Source organism: Mesocricetus auratus, unplaced genomic scaffold (assembly GCF_017639785.1).
Source record: "Mesocricetus auratus isolate SY011 unplaced genomic scaffold, BCM_Maur_2.0 Super-Scaffold_100010, whole genome shotgun sequence".
Classification (NCBI taxonomy): Eukaryota; Metazoa; Chordata; class Mammalia; order Rodentia; family Cricetidae; genus Mesocricetus; species Mesocricetus auratus.
Window position 1 is genome coordinate 84,941,482 of NW_024429194.1, and position 15,411 is coordinate 84,956,892.

At 50.1% G+C, this 15,411-nt stretch overlaps 1 protein-coding gene across 2 annotated transcripts; it reads right to left on the reverse strand.

Annotated features, from left to right (window-relative positions):
• Positions 1–606: 606 nt before the first annotated feature.
• LOC101832694 (DNA dC->dU-editing enzyme APOBEC-3) lies at positions 607–15,029 on the reverse strand. Of its 2 annotated transcripts, none has more exons than XM_013111124.3 (8): positions 14,758–15,029; positions 11,531–11,687; positions 9,924–10,203; positions 9,670–9,784; positions 3,130–3,298; positions 2,039–2,297; positions 1,674–1,786; positions 607–1,345 (listed from the first exon to the last, which is right to left on the reverse strand). In XM_013111124.3, the coding sequence occupies exons 1-8, from the start codon at positions 14,841–14,843 to the stop codon at positions 1,280–1,282; spliced, it is 1,245 nt and encodes a 414-aa protein (XP_012966578.1). In that variant the 5' UTR covers positions 14,844–15,029; the 3' UTR covers positions 607–1,279. The 2 variants fall into 2 exon arrangements, with proteins under 2 accessions (XP_012966578.1, XP_040610061.1); XM_040754127.1 differs by having other exon boundaries at positions 9,924–10,151; positions 14,758–15,027.
• Between the last annotated feature and the right edge of the window lie 382 nt (positions 15,030–15,411).

Genomic DNA, 15,411 nt, shown 5'->3' on the forward strand with positions numbered 1-15,411 from the left:
GTCAGAACCCCACGGGCAGGCCAGTAAAACAGCTAAATACTAACACAGAGCACATTGAAAACAAAATAATCCAACTATTGCACACTCTACAGGGAAATTTCCCACAAGCTTTGTTCCTTTTCCCCTTTAATCTATGTATCTATGCGTATATACGGGGCATGTCCACAGAGTTCAGGAAAGCACATTAGACATCCTGGAGCTGGGATTAGAGTTGGGTTAGCTGCTGGTGGAGGTGGGTGCTGGGATTTGAACTCCAGTCTTCAAGAGCAGCCAGCTTGCTTGCCTGTGAGCCATCTCTCAGCTCCCCTGTCTCACTCTGACTGGATGTCCACCTCCTGAGAGAGGGACTCAGCATTTGGATTCTAAAACTATTTGTTCTAGCAGGCAGTGCTGGCACACACCTTTGATCCCAGCATCAAACAAACAAATAAACAAAAACCCAACTGTTTGTTCTCTTGGGTTTTTATTTTTATTTTATTTATTTATATTTTTTTGGTTTTCCAGACAGGGATTCTCTGTATTGTTTTGGATGCTGTCCTGGAACTCTGCTCTGTAGACCAGGCTGACCTCGAACTCACAGAGATCCACCTGCCTCTGCCTCCCTAGTGCTGGGATTAAAGGCGTGCGCCACCAACGCCTGGCTTATTTTTATTTTTTTAAGGCAAGATCTTACTGTGCAGCCCAGGCTGACCTCAAACTTGTAGTAATCCTCTTGCCTCAACCTCTCAAGTGTTAGATTACAGATATGATCCATCATGCCCAATTTGTTTTCTTTTTTCTTCTTCTTCCTTATTTATTCGAGGCATAGGTTTCTCTGTGTAGTCCTGGAGCTCGATATGTAGACCAGGCTGGCCTCTAACTCTCAGAGAGGCCCGAGCCACCATGCCCAGCACAACTTAAAAATTTCAATTACAAAATTAAGCACCTATCGATGGAAAAAAAAAAGATAAAATGAGAATAAGAGAAAGGAAGGAAAGTTCCGGAACCGTGGCACCATGCCCAGAATGGTGGCCCGCATGCCTTAATCCCAGCACTCAGGAGGCAGAGGCTGATGGATGTCTATGAGTTTCAAGCCAGACTGGTCTATTAGCAAGTTACAGCGTAGCAAGCTACACAGTTGAGACCCTGTGCCAAGAAACAACAACAAAGAAAGAAAGAAAAGAGAAGAAAAGAAAGAAACGGCAAAAGAAAGGAACAGGAGTGCAAGGTCTTCTAGACCTGGCGTAGGGGTGGAAGCCGAAAGACACACTAGAGACTGTCTCGAATCTCTTCTTGCCATTCAGGACAATGGGGGTCCAAGTTGTAGATTTCCAAGGCCATTCATCAAATCTTGCAGACCCCAGGACTGTTGAGAGAAATTAGGTTGTGCCAGTGGGTATGAGGAAGGGAGGAAAGGCAATAGGGAAGAACGGGACAGAAAGGCGAGGAGAGCGCCGGAGGGAGAGAAGGCAGGCCTGGGAGGCCCTCGTGGGAGAGAATAAAAGCTGTCTGGAGAGGAGAGGGCCGCGGGGAGGAAGAACACTAGGTTTCCAAAGCCCAGCGCAGGAAAAGAGGTGGCCAGCCTGTAGCAGGAAGGCCCGCAGCAGGAGGGCGAATTCTGCACCAGGAATGGCCTGAAGCCGGAGGGCGGGGTCTGCACTAGGAGGCGGGGCCGGTAACAGGGCGGGTCTCACCTCCTTGATCCTCTGGAGCCTTCGTTGTATGCACCTGCTGTTTTTCTCCAGATTATTCCACGGCCGGAACGGGCTTTGGGAGCTCACAAAGTTTGTCCAGCAGTCAGTAAACTCTGAGATGGAAAAGAGGGCCGTCGGTGAGGCCCCAGTGGTGCAGAGGCCTTCCCCCATCGTCCTCCCTCTTGCCCCTCCCAGGGTAGTACTCTCTCCATAGAATCCGCCCTTCCGGGTGGAGGCAAATCTTTGATCTCTGCGGGGTCAGCACCCTTCCTTCCTGCCCAGCGTCTCCCCCATCCTTCTGGCCATGGCTAGTCCTCCTGGAGCTGGAAAACCTTTGCCCACTGGCGGCTGTGGTTCCTTCTTACGCGGGAGGTCCATGACGTCCACCTGGATCCCTGATCGCCACAGAGAACACAGCCCCTCCTGGTACTTCCTCCTCCAGTGGAAGTACAGACGCGAGGTGTAGATGCGCAGAACCAGGTCTGGGTGATCCTTTTTGAATGCAGCCAGTTCCTGGGCACAGTTCGGGCAGGGGCTCCATGTGAGGTAGCAGGTGATTCGCACTTGGCAGAGTTCCAAGGAACGCATCTTATCAATGAAGAGGATTTCTGCGTGTTTATCTTTCTGAGGGGAATCCAGGCAGAGAGAAGGAAGAGTTGGAAGGCAGAACCAGATATGTGTTGGGGGCTCTGTCTTATGAATTTCCTAAGGTCTTGCCTAGCACAAGAGGAGCCTCTCTCCTTTCTGGGCTCACCCACTAACTCCACACCCCAAAGCACACATCCTTCTCTAAATTGGACAAAGATCCCAGAGGAAAGGGCTCAGCAAATGGCTGGGGTGTTAAAGTTACAGTTCCCAGTGCTGTGGCTTCACTTGAGGATGCTGACCCAAGAGGTTTTATTTTCTTCTTTTGGTTTTCCGAGACAGGGTTTCTCTGTGGCTTTGGAGGCTATCCTGGAACTCACTCTGTAGACCAGGCTGGCCTCGAACTCCCAGAGATCTGTCTGCCTCTGCCTCCCGAGTGGGATTAAAGGCGTGTGCCACCAACACCCAGCTCTGGCAACAGTTTTTCAAAGATGTTTTAATCAGGAGACAGCCTGGGAGACAGCAGTGAAGAGGCCACACTTGTGTCTCCAAGGCAGTAAAAAATCTAAACTAGGAGGGAAATCAAACAGTTGAGTGCAGCCTGGCAGTGGTGGCCTGGTCTACAAAGGGAGTTCCAGGACAGGCTGCGAAGCTCCACAAAGAAGCCCTATCTCAAAAAAACAAAACAAAAACAAAGAAAAAATACTGAGTGCACCATGGGAGGCAGGGAACAACCTGGAAAGATCCAGGGCCACCAAGAAAGACTGAGTTTCGGTGTGTGGGTTAAAAAAAAAAAGGGAAAGTCAGGACCCTCACAGTGTACACGATGCGTTGGGCAGGGTGAGTCCATGGCTGCCTCCCCTTCCGGTACCTTGTTCTGCAGGCAGCCTTTGAGTGGCTGTTGGTCATTGTACGGCTCCAGCAGGTAGCACAGGTAGGTCTTCCTTTGGTAGTAACGACGCTGCTGGACTGGCTGGACCCGGTGCCTATTGCTAAACTGCATGTAGAATATGTCTTCTGTCAGCAGACTCACCGGGCCCCTGTACAAGAAACAAGCAAATGAAGGTGTGAAATGTGACCCCCGGGCCCAGCCTGGCGGGAACCTAACTCTGAGGCAGGGGGAGGAAAGGTGTAGTTGCATCAGGGGCTAATTCTCCCTCACACCCTGCACGCTGCCTCCACACTTCCTGTGGATGGCATTTAGGAATGATGGTCATGCTGGACCATTTCAGAAAATGCTTTACATTAATTTATCTATTAATCCTGGTTGTGTGCATATGTGCAACTGTGCATGAATAAATGTCATGACACATATGTTGGTCGGAGGTTAGCTTGCAGGAACTGGTCCCCTCCTTCTACCATGTGGCTCACCAGGTTGGCAGCACATTTACCTACTTAGACATCTTGCCAGCACAAGACATATTTTTGTTGTTTTTTGAGACTGGGTTTCTCTGTATAGCCTTGGCTATCCTGCTCTATAGACCAGGCTGGCCTCAAACTCACAGAGATTCGCCTACCTCTGCTGGAATTACAGGTATGCACCACCACTGCCCTGTCTGAGACATTTTTTGACACCAAGTCTGGTTCTTGCTGTCTGTAAGTCCAAACTTGAATAGACATGGCGACATGATATCCCTGCACAGAACCTCCCCACACAGAAGCAGTTCCGCAGAGCACACCCGCACTTGTAACTGCCCTACCTGACAGTCTAATGACTTATCCTCCTCTGCTTTGATGTCTGCAGCATCACCCTGTCACCACTGTCCCCACACGGCCTCCTCACATCTCTTGTTTCCCTGCACTCAAAGACCTTGGTGAGTGGCCTACCTATGTGGGTAGAAACAAGTGGTGTTTCAGGCCAGGGCTGTTCCCCAGGAGAACTGAAGGTGTCTGGGCTCCATCGCTGCCCTTGGACTGAGGGCATAGATTCTTCTGGGACTGTCTTTCTGTCCTGGGACTCTTTGGTGGGACCCAAAGGCCTGGGACAAGGTGGCTTAACCGCTTAGCCCAGAAGGTAGAAGGGACTGTTTCCTGTCTCTCATTTCACTTCCTGGTTGAAATACAGGGGGCCCACCTCATCTTGGGTGAATATGTGTGTTTCATGAATTCTTCCCATCTCTGTGGCAGTGACACACTGCGGAACATGCTTCTCTTTCTTCTCTCTCAACTCCTGATTTCAGAGATTGGCACAGATGGCAGGGGCAGCTTGTCTGGAGGGAATTGGTGCCTGTGTCCATGAGTCCTCTTAACCCTGCTTTCCTCACACGTCTCCACATCAATCCCCAAATGCTGTGATCTCTGCTAGAAACTCCATCTTCCATTGACTGGTGAGCCTCTACTTTCCTCAGAGGAGGGCTGACTACCTGTGCCTGGAGCCTTCTCTATTAAGTAAGACACTTCTAGAGTCATGACTTTACCTTCCAATGGGACGCTTTGTGAAGCCCGTACTCCAATCATGGCACAGTCAACCTCTGTCCTTTTTGACTTACTACAAGGATGCTTTCTTTTAAACTGGAACAAATCTGACTTTCAGACTCTAAAGGAACTTATCTTCCTGTGTAATGTCACAGGCTGAAGTATGAATCCCAGACCAGGAGACTTGGCCTTCCATGCTATTCTTCATCTTCTCCTTTTCTGTCTTCTTATCCCCCCCCCTTTTTTTTTTTGAGATAGGGTTTCACTGTGGCTTTGGAGTCTGTCCTGGAACTCGCTCTGTAGACCAGGCTGGCCTTGAACTCACAGAGATCCGCCTGCCTCTGCCTCTCGAGTGCTGGGATTGAAGGTGTGCACCACTATAGCCTGGCTATCATCTCCTTTTCTATATGTTTGGTACCACCAGAGCAGGACACTGGCTATCTTTTTCTGCTGCCCCCACTGAACTGAAGCCCCTCCTTTAATTTAAGCTGGCTGGCCAGTGAGCTCCTGGACCTTGTCATTTTGACACCCAAGGCTGGACTATAAACACATGCAGCTTTGCACAACTCTTCTCACATGGGTACTGGAATTTGAACTCCAGTGTTCAGGCTTGCAAAGCAAATGCTCATATTTCATGAGTCATCTTCCTCCCCCAGTACTTTGCAAATATTCAGGGATCCCCTATTTTCTGGCTCCTTGCATGTCTGTCAAGATTCAAATCTACTCAAACTCACCACATGTTGGGGCTATAGGGCCATCTGAAGGGCTCCAGATGGCTCAGTGGTTAAGAGTACATGATGCTTTTGCAAAGGACCCAAGTTTGTTTCCCAGCACCCAAATGGCAGCTAGCAACTTTCTGTAACTCTGGTTTCAAGGTATCTGATACCCTCTTCTGCCCTCTACAGGCAGTACATGCAGGTGCACTTACATAAGTGCAGACAAAACCTTACCACATGAGTAGGGCATGTGGCACACACCTTTAATCCTAGCACTTGAGAGGCAGAGAGGCAGGCAGATCTCTGTGAGTTCAAGGCCAACCTGGTCTACAAAGTGAGTTACAGGACAGCCTGTGCTGTCTTGAAAAACCAATACAAGAAAACAAACAAATAAAAAAACCAAAAGAAAAAACAAGCAAACAAAAAACAAATACAAAAGCAAAACATTAAAAAAAAAACAGCTGGGCATTCGTGGTGTTCACCTTTAATCCCAGCACTCAGGAGGCAGAGGCAGGCGGATCTCTATGAGTTAGAGGACAGCCTCCAAAACAATACAACCCTGTCTCAAAAAACGAAAAATAAAATAAAGTAAAATAAAAATAAAAAACCAACCCATAAAAACAAAACAATACACACACACACACACACACACACACACACACACACACACACACACACAAACAAATAAGAAAAAACAAAAAACCTCAACACATTTAAAGTTTGGTGAAATTGGTTTTTCCCCCCCTCAGGGGGACCACATGTCTTTTGTATGCAAATACAGGTTAATGTATAATGGTTTTGGCCCCTGTGCACCCCATTTCCTGCCTAAAGTTAAGTTCATTGTCCAAGATCAATGAAACTTTTGTTTTCTTTCTTTCTTTTTTTTTTTTTTTCCTTGGTTTTTCAAGACAGGGTTTCTATGTAGCTTTGGAACCTGTCCTGGAACTTGCTCTATAGACAAGGCTGGCTTCCAACCCACAGAGATATGCCTGTCTCTGCCTCCTGAGTGCTGGGATTAAAGGCGTGCACCACCAAAGCCTGGCTTTTGTTTTTTTTTTTTTTCTTTTAAAAAGGATTTTAAGTTGGGCAGTGGTGGCACACAACTTTAATCCCAGCACTAGGGAGGCAGAGGCAGGTGGATCTCTGAGTTTGAGATTAGCCTGGTCTACACAGCTAGTTCCAGGACAGCTAGGGCTGCACAATGAAACCCTATCTCAAAAAAAAAAAAAAAGATTTTAGTTTTCATCCTTAATTATGTGGAGGTTGGGTGGGGGGAGGCAGGTATGTGCACATGTGTGCAGGTGCCCACAGAGGCCGGAAGAGGGTGTCAGAGCTCCTGAAACTAGAGTGCAATTCTGAGCCACCTGATCTGTGGGTGGGCTCTTCTGCAAGAGCAGCTGCACTTTTAACCACTGAGTGTCTTTTGCAGTCCCCAAGCTTTTCTTATCTTGGCCAGATCTTGCTGGAAGGTAACGTTCTGTAATCCTCAGGCTCATGTGAAACCAAGCCCGGTCCCTTCCCAAGAAGTGTGGGCATGGGCACATGTATGCATGAGCGCACACATAATGTCCGCATGACAATCAGATCAGCAACACACAAGAACTTTGTGTATTAGCAGCGCATAAACAGCCTGGTGGAACTACCCTTCAGTGTACTCAGCAGCCAAAGCTTATGAACCCAAACCAAGGGTGATAAAGGGGCAAAAAGGACAGCCAGAACCCAGGGGAGGATGGGCCCTCTGATGGGGTCTTACAACACCCCAAGTGCTGATGGTGATGCAAGCAGTCCTGTTCCAACAGTGAACCACTCAAGGATTTATGCTTTCTCCTAAAGGTCCAATAATCTACTTATGCCCATCCTTGCCTGTGCCCACCAGGTAGATCTTTGGTTTTTAAAACCAGAATCTTGCAGTGTAGCTCCAGCTGACCTAAAACTCACCATGTAGAGCAGGTTAGCCTTGAGCTCATAGAGATCCACTTATTGGTGCTAGGATTAAAGTCTGTACCAGAGATTGGGGGTGGGGGGGCACACCTTTAATACCAGCACTCAGGAGGCAGAGGCAGGTGAATCTCTGAGTTTGAGGCCAGCCTGGTAGAGTGTGTTCCAGGACAGGCTCCAAAGCTACACAGAGACACCCTGTCACACACACACATACACAAAAACAAACAAACAAACAAAAACCTGTATTATACCCAGCGTTAGGTGGATCTTCTAAAAAAATTCTTTTATTCCTTATCTATTTATATGAGACTCTCTGTGTGTTGCCATCCCCAGGTAGCATCTGGGGCACTGTGTGGGGACTGGGGAATTTTGCCTCCACACTGCTCTTTTGTTTCTCCTAACTTGGAGCTCTTGAGGAGCCAGGGTTTCCTCCAAGGTACCTGAAGGCATCTGTGCCTTGTGTGTGTGTGTGTGTGTCTGTCTGTCTGTCTGAAACTTAGAGGGAGGCTGTGGTGAAGAAGGGTCAGCAGGAAAGGGAACAAGAAGAAACTGGTGTGTGTGTGAGAGAGAGGCAACCATGATACACATTTGTGAAAATGCCACAATCAAATCATTTTGAACATTGATCTAAAGTGATAACTATATATGAAAACATCTAAGACAGAGCTTCTAAAAGCACAGAACTGTGGAGATAATGGGGAGTCTGGAACAGTAGGAGACACAAAACAGCCAGCTGGTCCTGGTCCCTCTCTTGGCCTTGGGGAAATCCCTGGTTTGTGACTGGGCCCTTAAAACACCTGTTTGTGACTCCCCACTCCTACCAGGGTCTCTGGGTGGGACAGTCCTCCTGTTTTTAATCTCCTTGGGCCCTGCCTGTCAATATTGTCTGTTCTCAAGCCTCCCACATACCTGTCCTGGGGCATCCTGTGGGGTATCCTGGGCAGGTTGGTCCTAGCCCTGCTCTGGGTCCTTGGGTCTGCGGCTCCACTTCCTGCCCAGTAGGCTCTGTCTAAGGGACCCTGATAGTTATCTACAGGCCCCACCCCGGAACAGGATGGCCCTGGGCAGTTAGGCTGGCTCCGTCTGAGGCTCACCCGCCTTCCTGTTGTCCTCTCCTTTGGCAAAGGAGAGCCTGGGATGGGGACACCTGTCCCCATGCAGGGATCCAAAAGGAAAGAGGAAGTGCCCGAAAGGGAAGTAGGAGCAGAGCTGGATCGGGGAGGGGGAAGGGCCCCTCACTGGCACTTGGTGAGGTTCAGGGTTCACCTCTGCCTATGTGCTACACCAGCAATACAGGAACGGGGGTGGGGGAGTCATGGCTGACACCTCAGAAGAGGCCACACAGCAAATGAAGAACATGGCTGGAGCGTGGCCAGGTCGGCTGGGCTGCGTGAGCTCCCTCTCCCTCCAGGCGCTGCTTCTGCGGCCCCCATTGTTCTCAGGCATAAGGGTTGGGGAGGAGGTGGCTCCCCCAGGCCCTGCCAGGTCTAAGATACAAGGACATGGACTTCAAGCTCACATTCCTGAAGCTGCCTGCCTGCTTTGGCAAGTCTCAACCAAGGATCCTCAGATTAGAAAATACAAAGAACATTCTGTGAAGGATGTCACTCAGGGCCTGGCTCTCACCAGACCCAGCATCCCAGCAGCCTTCTCCCCACAGTTGCCCTCGCTTACCTCCTCCCTACTCTCAGCCTCAGTCCTGCCCTGACATTAACAGAAGCTCAGGCAAGATTAGAGGCACTGCTCTCCCCTACCCCATCTGTCCTAATGTCCCGGAGCCAGCTTCTGAGGAAGATTCTGCACTCTGGTTGTTGTTTTGTTTTTTGAGACAGGGTTTCTCTGTGTAGTGCTGGCTGTCCTGGAACTAGCTCTATAGACCAGGCTGACCTTTAATTCAGAGATCTGTCTGCTTTTGCCTCCAGAGTGCTGGGATTAAAGACATGTGCCACTACTGCCTTTAGAAAAAAAATTATATTCTGTATGCGTTGGTATTTTGCCTGCATGTGTGTCTGTGAGGGTACCAGATTCCCCTGGAACTGGAGTTAGAGTTGTTAGCAGCCATGTGGGTGCTGGGAATTGAACCCAGGACCTCTGGAAGAGCAGCCAGTGTTTTTAACTGCTGAACCATCTCTCCACCCTTGTTGGAGTTTCTCTGCTTTCCCCATCTCCAGGATTACACATACACCAATTCCCTTCTGTTTAGCCACTGGATTCAATCATGATACGATGGGAGACACCAAAAGAAGGGGTGGGAAGGGCCTTGTGGGTAAGGATGCCCCAGAGAAAGAGGAGGCCTGGGAGGAGGAGGGAGGGAGGTGGGCCACGAGAAAGCCCCTCACCTGAGAATATCCCAAAGCGTGGAATCCTGGTTCCTAAAATTTATTTTAAGTCTCTTCCAGGGCCTGAATGACTTGCCATCATTGTCCACAAACTTGTTCCAACACTTTTCAAATTCTGAGACAGAAGAGGAGAGAAGGCAGTCAGGGGCCAGCAGGACTCTCCACAGTGCCTCCAGGCTGGCTCCCCGGCTGCTCCCCCTTCACTGTATGGCAGACCCACAGGCCTTCCTGCAGCCCTGATGCCCAGCCCTCACCTGGGAAGTCCATGGCAGCTATCTGGGCTCCTGCCTGATTCAGTCTGCGAAGCTTGTCCTGGTAGTCCGACTTCCAAAAGTAGTAGAGGCGGGAGCTGAAGATGGCCAGACTCAGGTTGCGGTGTGTGTCCAGGAACCTGGTCACTTCCGCTGCACACTCACTGCAGGGGCTCCAGGACATATACCAGGTGATCTTGTACTTTTCACCAGGGGGCAGCATCCCCAGCACTTGGGTGTGGAACCAGTAGAGGAAGCACACTTCAGCATGGAGGTTGCTGCTCTGGGAAGGAAAGGGGAGCCCACGATGGGAGGGGAGGAGCAGGCTGCGCATGGATGGGGGATTCTGGCACTCGGCCGGCTCTGTGTCTCATCCCTCCCCATCCTCCTTCTTAATTTTGCATCCCTCACCATTCTTGCTTTAGCTACCAAGCCCACATCTGTTCTGCGTCTCCCTGGCATCTCTCAGTAGCACTGACTCTGCTGTAGCCAGGTCCACAGAGAGCAGCTGGATGTCATCTGCCTATGCGCTGGGGAGGGCATGGGCTGAGATGTCCCCTTAGCTGGCCAAGGGCAGCTACTGAATCTTGAAATGTGACTCATATGACTTAAGATTTACAGCATGTGCACAACACACATCGTTTCGTTCCCTCTAAATTTGTTATTACTTATTTATTTATTGGTTTTTGGAGACAGGGTTTCTCTGTGCAGCCCTGCTGTCCTGGAACTAGCTCTGTAGATCAGGCTGGCCTTGAGCTCAGGATCAGTTTGTGTCTGCCTCCTGATTGATGGGATTAAAGGCATGCACCACCGCTTAATATTATTATTATTATTATTATTATTATTATAAAGACAAGATTGTACTGTGTAACCCTGAATGGCCTGGAACTGGCTACGTAGAACAGGCTGGCCTTGAACTCAGATATCCACCTTCCTCTGCCTCCCGAGGGCTGGAACTAAAGGTGTATACCGCCATGCCCAGCCACATCAATCATTTTATATTCAATGGGCTAAGCTCCTGCCTGTTCTGAGAAGAGCCTGAACAATCTATTTAGGTTTTGTTTTAGTTTTTGGTGTGTGTGTGTGTGTGTGTGTGTGTGTGTGTGTACATGTGCTGGACCACGTGCACGTGGAGGCTAGGAATTGACACTGGATGCTTTTCCATTCCCTCTCCAGCTGTACCCAGAACTCTACGACTCAGCTAGCCCAAAGAGCCAGCTTGCCCTGGAGCGTCCCTGGCTCTCCTCCTGTGTTAGGGTTACAGCTCTCCTCTAGGTCCACCCAGTTTTTACATGGACGCCCGGGATCTAAACCCTGGCCCTCATGCTTTTGTGGCACCCCTCTGCAGCCTCTTGGTATTTATTTACTTACTATTTATTGACTTGTTGGTTTAGACAAGATCTCACATAGCCCAGGCTAGCCTCAAACTCTGCATAACCAAGGATGATCTTGAACTTCTGGTCTTCCTGTCTTTACTTCCCGAGTGCTAGGATTACAAGTATGAGCCACTATGACTGGATTTTCTGTGCTGCCAAGGATTAAATCCAGGACTCCATGCATGTTAGGTAAACATTCTACCAACCAAGCTACGCCCCCCCCAACCCTAATACCTCTTTTCTAAAGACCCCTTGGCAAAGGGGGACAAGTTCACCGCACTCCATCCTATTCACTTCGAAGCACAAGAAGGTATTCTTTCGACCGTTGGCATAGTGGAGGTTCTTGAAGTGGAAGTAGAATGTTCTTTCATATAACATCTTTATCGGGTTTCTGCAGACACAAGAGAGAAAACAGACATTTCAGAGTGTGCCCTGGAGTGACTCCAAGCAGAACCAGGCCCCTGGAGGCCAGAGACATTGCCTCCTCTCAACCTTTGATAAGTTCTGTGGTCTTTCCAAGCAGGAAGGTGGAGGGAGGAGAAAACCGCTGCCTTCCAGTGCAGCCCCTCCCCCAACATGGAAGGCACAAAACTCTTCCACCCGTGAGCAATAATTTTTAACATTTCATCCCTGCTCCTTCCTGATGCGACGCCTCTGCAGGCCACGGAGGTTCTAAAAATCAAGGAAACGGTGCTGGAGCAGTGGCTCAGTCAGTAAAGCGTTTGCACACAAGTCCAGACTCTCAGAGCAGATGTAAAAGTCAAGCCTGGGGTGTGCGTCTATAACCCCAGCGTTGGCGTAACAGAGACAGGAGGATCCCAGGAACTCATCGGCTGGCCTGCTGGAATCCACAGCTTGTTTCAATGAAAGACCCTAGTTCAAAAAAAAAAAAAGTGGAGAGCAACTGGGGAAGACATTTGACATCAACCTCTGGCTCCCAGATGTGAGCACACACACATATACATGTATGCCTGCAGGCCTAAAAAGGACACTGATCTCATTACAGATGGTTGTGAGCCACCTTTTGGTTGCTGGGATTGAACCCAGGCCCTCTGGAAGAGAAGCCACTGCTCTCAACCTCTGAGTCATCTCCAACCCCTCACACACACACACATATACTGTCAGAGAAATGCCTAACTTCACACAGACAATCTACTGTCTCAGCATTTCTTGGGTCTGAGCTCCCCAAGTCCTTCCATGACCCTATAGGACATGGTCCCATTTAATAGGCAGGGAAAGCCCAAGCCTGTAACTATAGCCTTTGGGGAACAGGAACAGGGGGATTATTCCAAGATTGAGTCCTGCTTGATCTATATAGTGAGAAGCAGGCTAACCTGTCTTAAACAAACAAACAAACAACCCCAAAAGCAGCCAAATTACCACCCCCACTGCCACCACCACAAAATCCCACAACACATTAACAACCTAAAAACCAGGAGACAGAGCTCCCTGCCATAGAGCTGGGAGGAAAAGAGCCGGGTCCCTGGTTAGGGCAGCTGGTCCACGATGTTGTCAGGACAGGGAGAGCTGTCGGGTTCAGTTCAAACATGCCTGAAAGAGGGAGTGAAGACAGAGAGAAGAGACAGCAGGTAGAGGCGGGCCACGCGGGAATACTGCAGGTGCCCCAAGTTCATTACTCGCAGTACTTAAGTACCCCAGCCCAAAGGGGAGGTCAAAAGACTTCCTTACCATGATACAAGGAACAAACATTAACACTCAAAAACCTAATAGCCATGCCCTAAGTCAAACATCCTGTAATTTGGTCTTAAGGGTCAAGACATCCAGCAACCACACCTTAGGCCAAACATCCTGTCGTTTAACTTTGAGGAGCAAGAATATAGATTTGAACCCTCTGACCTTAAGTCAAGGTGGAACGAGATTCATCAAGTTGGACCCCTCCCTCACAGTCAGCAGCCTGCAGACTAAAGGGCTGGAGGACCCAGATTTAATCAACCACTGGTCAGAAGAATAAGAGTCTTATCTCTGTCTGAGAGGAGAGGTGACATCCCTGCCTGGGTACAAGGCCATACATGGGCCAAGGCTATTTACAGACAAGTGCCGATACCTGGCTTCAGGAGCTGAGCGTGGGGAGAATACTGGCTGGCAAGGGGCTTTCTGCTGAAGACTAAAGACACGCTTTTCTGTGATATGCCTTGCTGAGTCCACTCCTGGCAGTCGCTCTATACAGGCCTACCCATCACTAGACAGAATAAAGTTGCTCAGGGAAAGGTGAATGTTCTAAATACACACACACACACACACACACACACACACACACACACACACACACACACATGGCTGCCTGGGGTGCAGGAGGGTCAGTGGGCTTGGGGTGCAGGAGGGTCAGTGGGCTTGGGGTGCAGGAGGGTCAGTGGGCTTGGGGTGCAGGAGGGTCAGTGGGCTTGGGGTGCAGGAGGGTCAGTGGTCTCCGGTTGCTGGCCACTCTCACCCCTCCACTTTCTTAGCAATACACCGGGCCTACCTTCTATTCACACACGATCTGCCCGAAGAATTCTGTAATCAAGATCAAAAGCGCCAGAAGAGGAGCTAGAAATGAGTGACAGTGTCACCTGTGGGAGTAGGGGGTATAACTTTCATGTGTGTATGTATGTATGTGTGTATGTATGTATGGTTGTGAAATATGCTCATGCCCCTTGACATTGGCTACGTGTACATGTGTGTGCATGTGTTGTGTGTTAATACGTGCGTGCTGGAATGCCTGGAGGCTCAGAGAGGACCTTGGATCCCCTGAAGTTGGAGATGCAGGTGGTTGTGAGTCCTACCATTGTTTGCTGGGAATTGAACTTGGGTCCTCTGTGGAGGCAGCGAACGTTCTTAACTGCTGAGCCGTGACTCCAGTGCCAGTCCCGGCCCTATTCTTTTTCTCAGAGTTATCTGAATGGTGTCGTGAGAGGTCACGGTGACCATCCAGGCAGTGGACGTGTTGGGGGTCCTCTCTTTTCTCTCTTTCTTTCCCAGGGGGGCTACTTCTGGAAAGGTGATTCACATGGTCTCAGAGAGTGGTCCCCTCTTTTCCCAGCATCCCCCGAGGTTGGATTGGAACAGCATGGATAGCCTAGGACATCCATGGAAAGTGCTCCAAACAGGACAATCCAAAGTCTGCATCCATGAACTTTTCTTTAAATTCTGACGCCCAGCCCAGGATGAGCAAGAAGACCCACAGGCGAGCAGCCGCAGCCTGAGTTTTAACAGGAAGTAAGTAATATGGGCGGTGTGGAGAGGGGTGCAGGGGGCCAGTGTAGCAGCAGCTATGAGGTAGGTAACCACAGTGACTCAGAGCAAGGACCCTGGCGGGAAGTAGGAGCTACAGAGGATCACGGAGAGAGAGAGAGGAGCCTCAGGGCTGGGGACCTGGAGGAGAGAGGCCCAGCACGTAGCACAATGGGGGCTACCAGGAAGAGACTGCAGAGGGAATCTTGGAGTAACGGGGTCAGACGTACCTGATCGGTGAATAGGGTTTGCGATGGTAGCATCCCAGGCAGGCTGGTTCCATCCCAGTTCTGGACCCCTCGCGCTGGGGTTGCATTTCCTGTGTACAGGCCCTGGCTTTGGGAGACCCCAGAAGTGTGAGTGACCTCCGGGGCCATGTGAGTAAACGCCCCACCCTCTTCCTGCTTCAACTCCCGGAATGGGAGGGCTCTGGGCGATCGAGCCCAGCCGGCTCCTTCCACCTTCCCTCCTAGCCTCTGTCCCCTGGCATGGCAGAGACCTGCTGCTCGCTACAGCGGCCCGAGGGGATCGCAAAGAGAAAGAGAAAGTAACTGATGGCAGAGTGAGGCGGGGCAGGACACACGCCTCTAGGGTAGCCCCAGGCTTCTCCATCCAACCGACTCAACCCAAGCTGTGCCAAAGTTTGGAGCGGTAGCTGCCAGATGAGCCAAGGGTTTGGCTCTTCAGGTGTGAAGGAGGCGCAAATTCTGGGTGGGGGCTCCTTGGTCCCTTTCTCTCGATCCAGGACGGGAGGGGACAGCCAAAGCTTTGGGTTCCTAGTTGTGGGCTTGGATTTTGGCGAGTTTCATCTCTAATTTCCCAGCTGCCCCACGTGTAGTGCGAGCCTGGAATCGACGGGGACACAAGCTCAGATGGGTCATTAA

Excerpts from the sequence above, each read along its gene's own strand:
- LOC101832694 (XM_013111124.3), bottom strand. The coding sequence starts at position 14,843 with ATGCAACCCCAGCGCGAGGGGTCCAGAACTGGGATGGAACCAGCCTGC. Across the intron at positions 10,204-11,530 it reads AAGGGGTCTTTAGAAAAGAG|AGCAGCAACCTCCATGCTGA; the intron begins GTATTAGGGTTG and ends TTTCCTTCCCAG. Across the intron at positions 3,299-9,669 it reads ACGCTTTGGGATATTCTCAG|GGGCCCGGTGAGTCTGCTGA; the intron begins GTGAGGGGCTTT and ends TTTCTTGTACAG.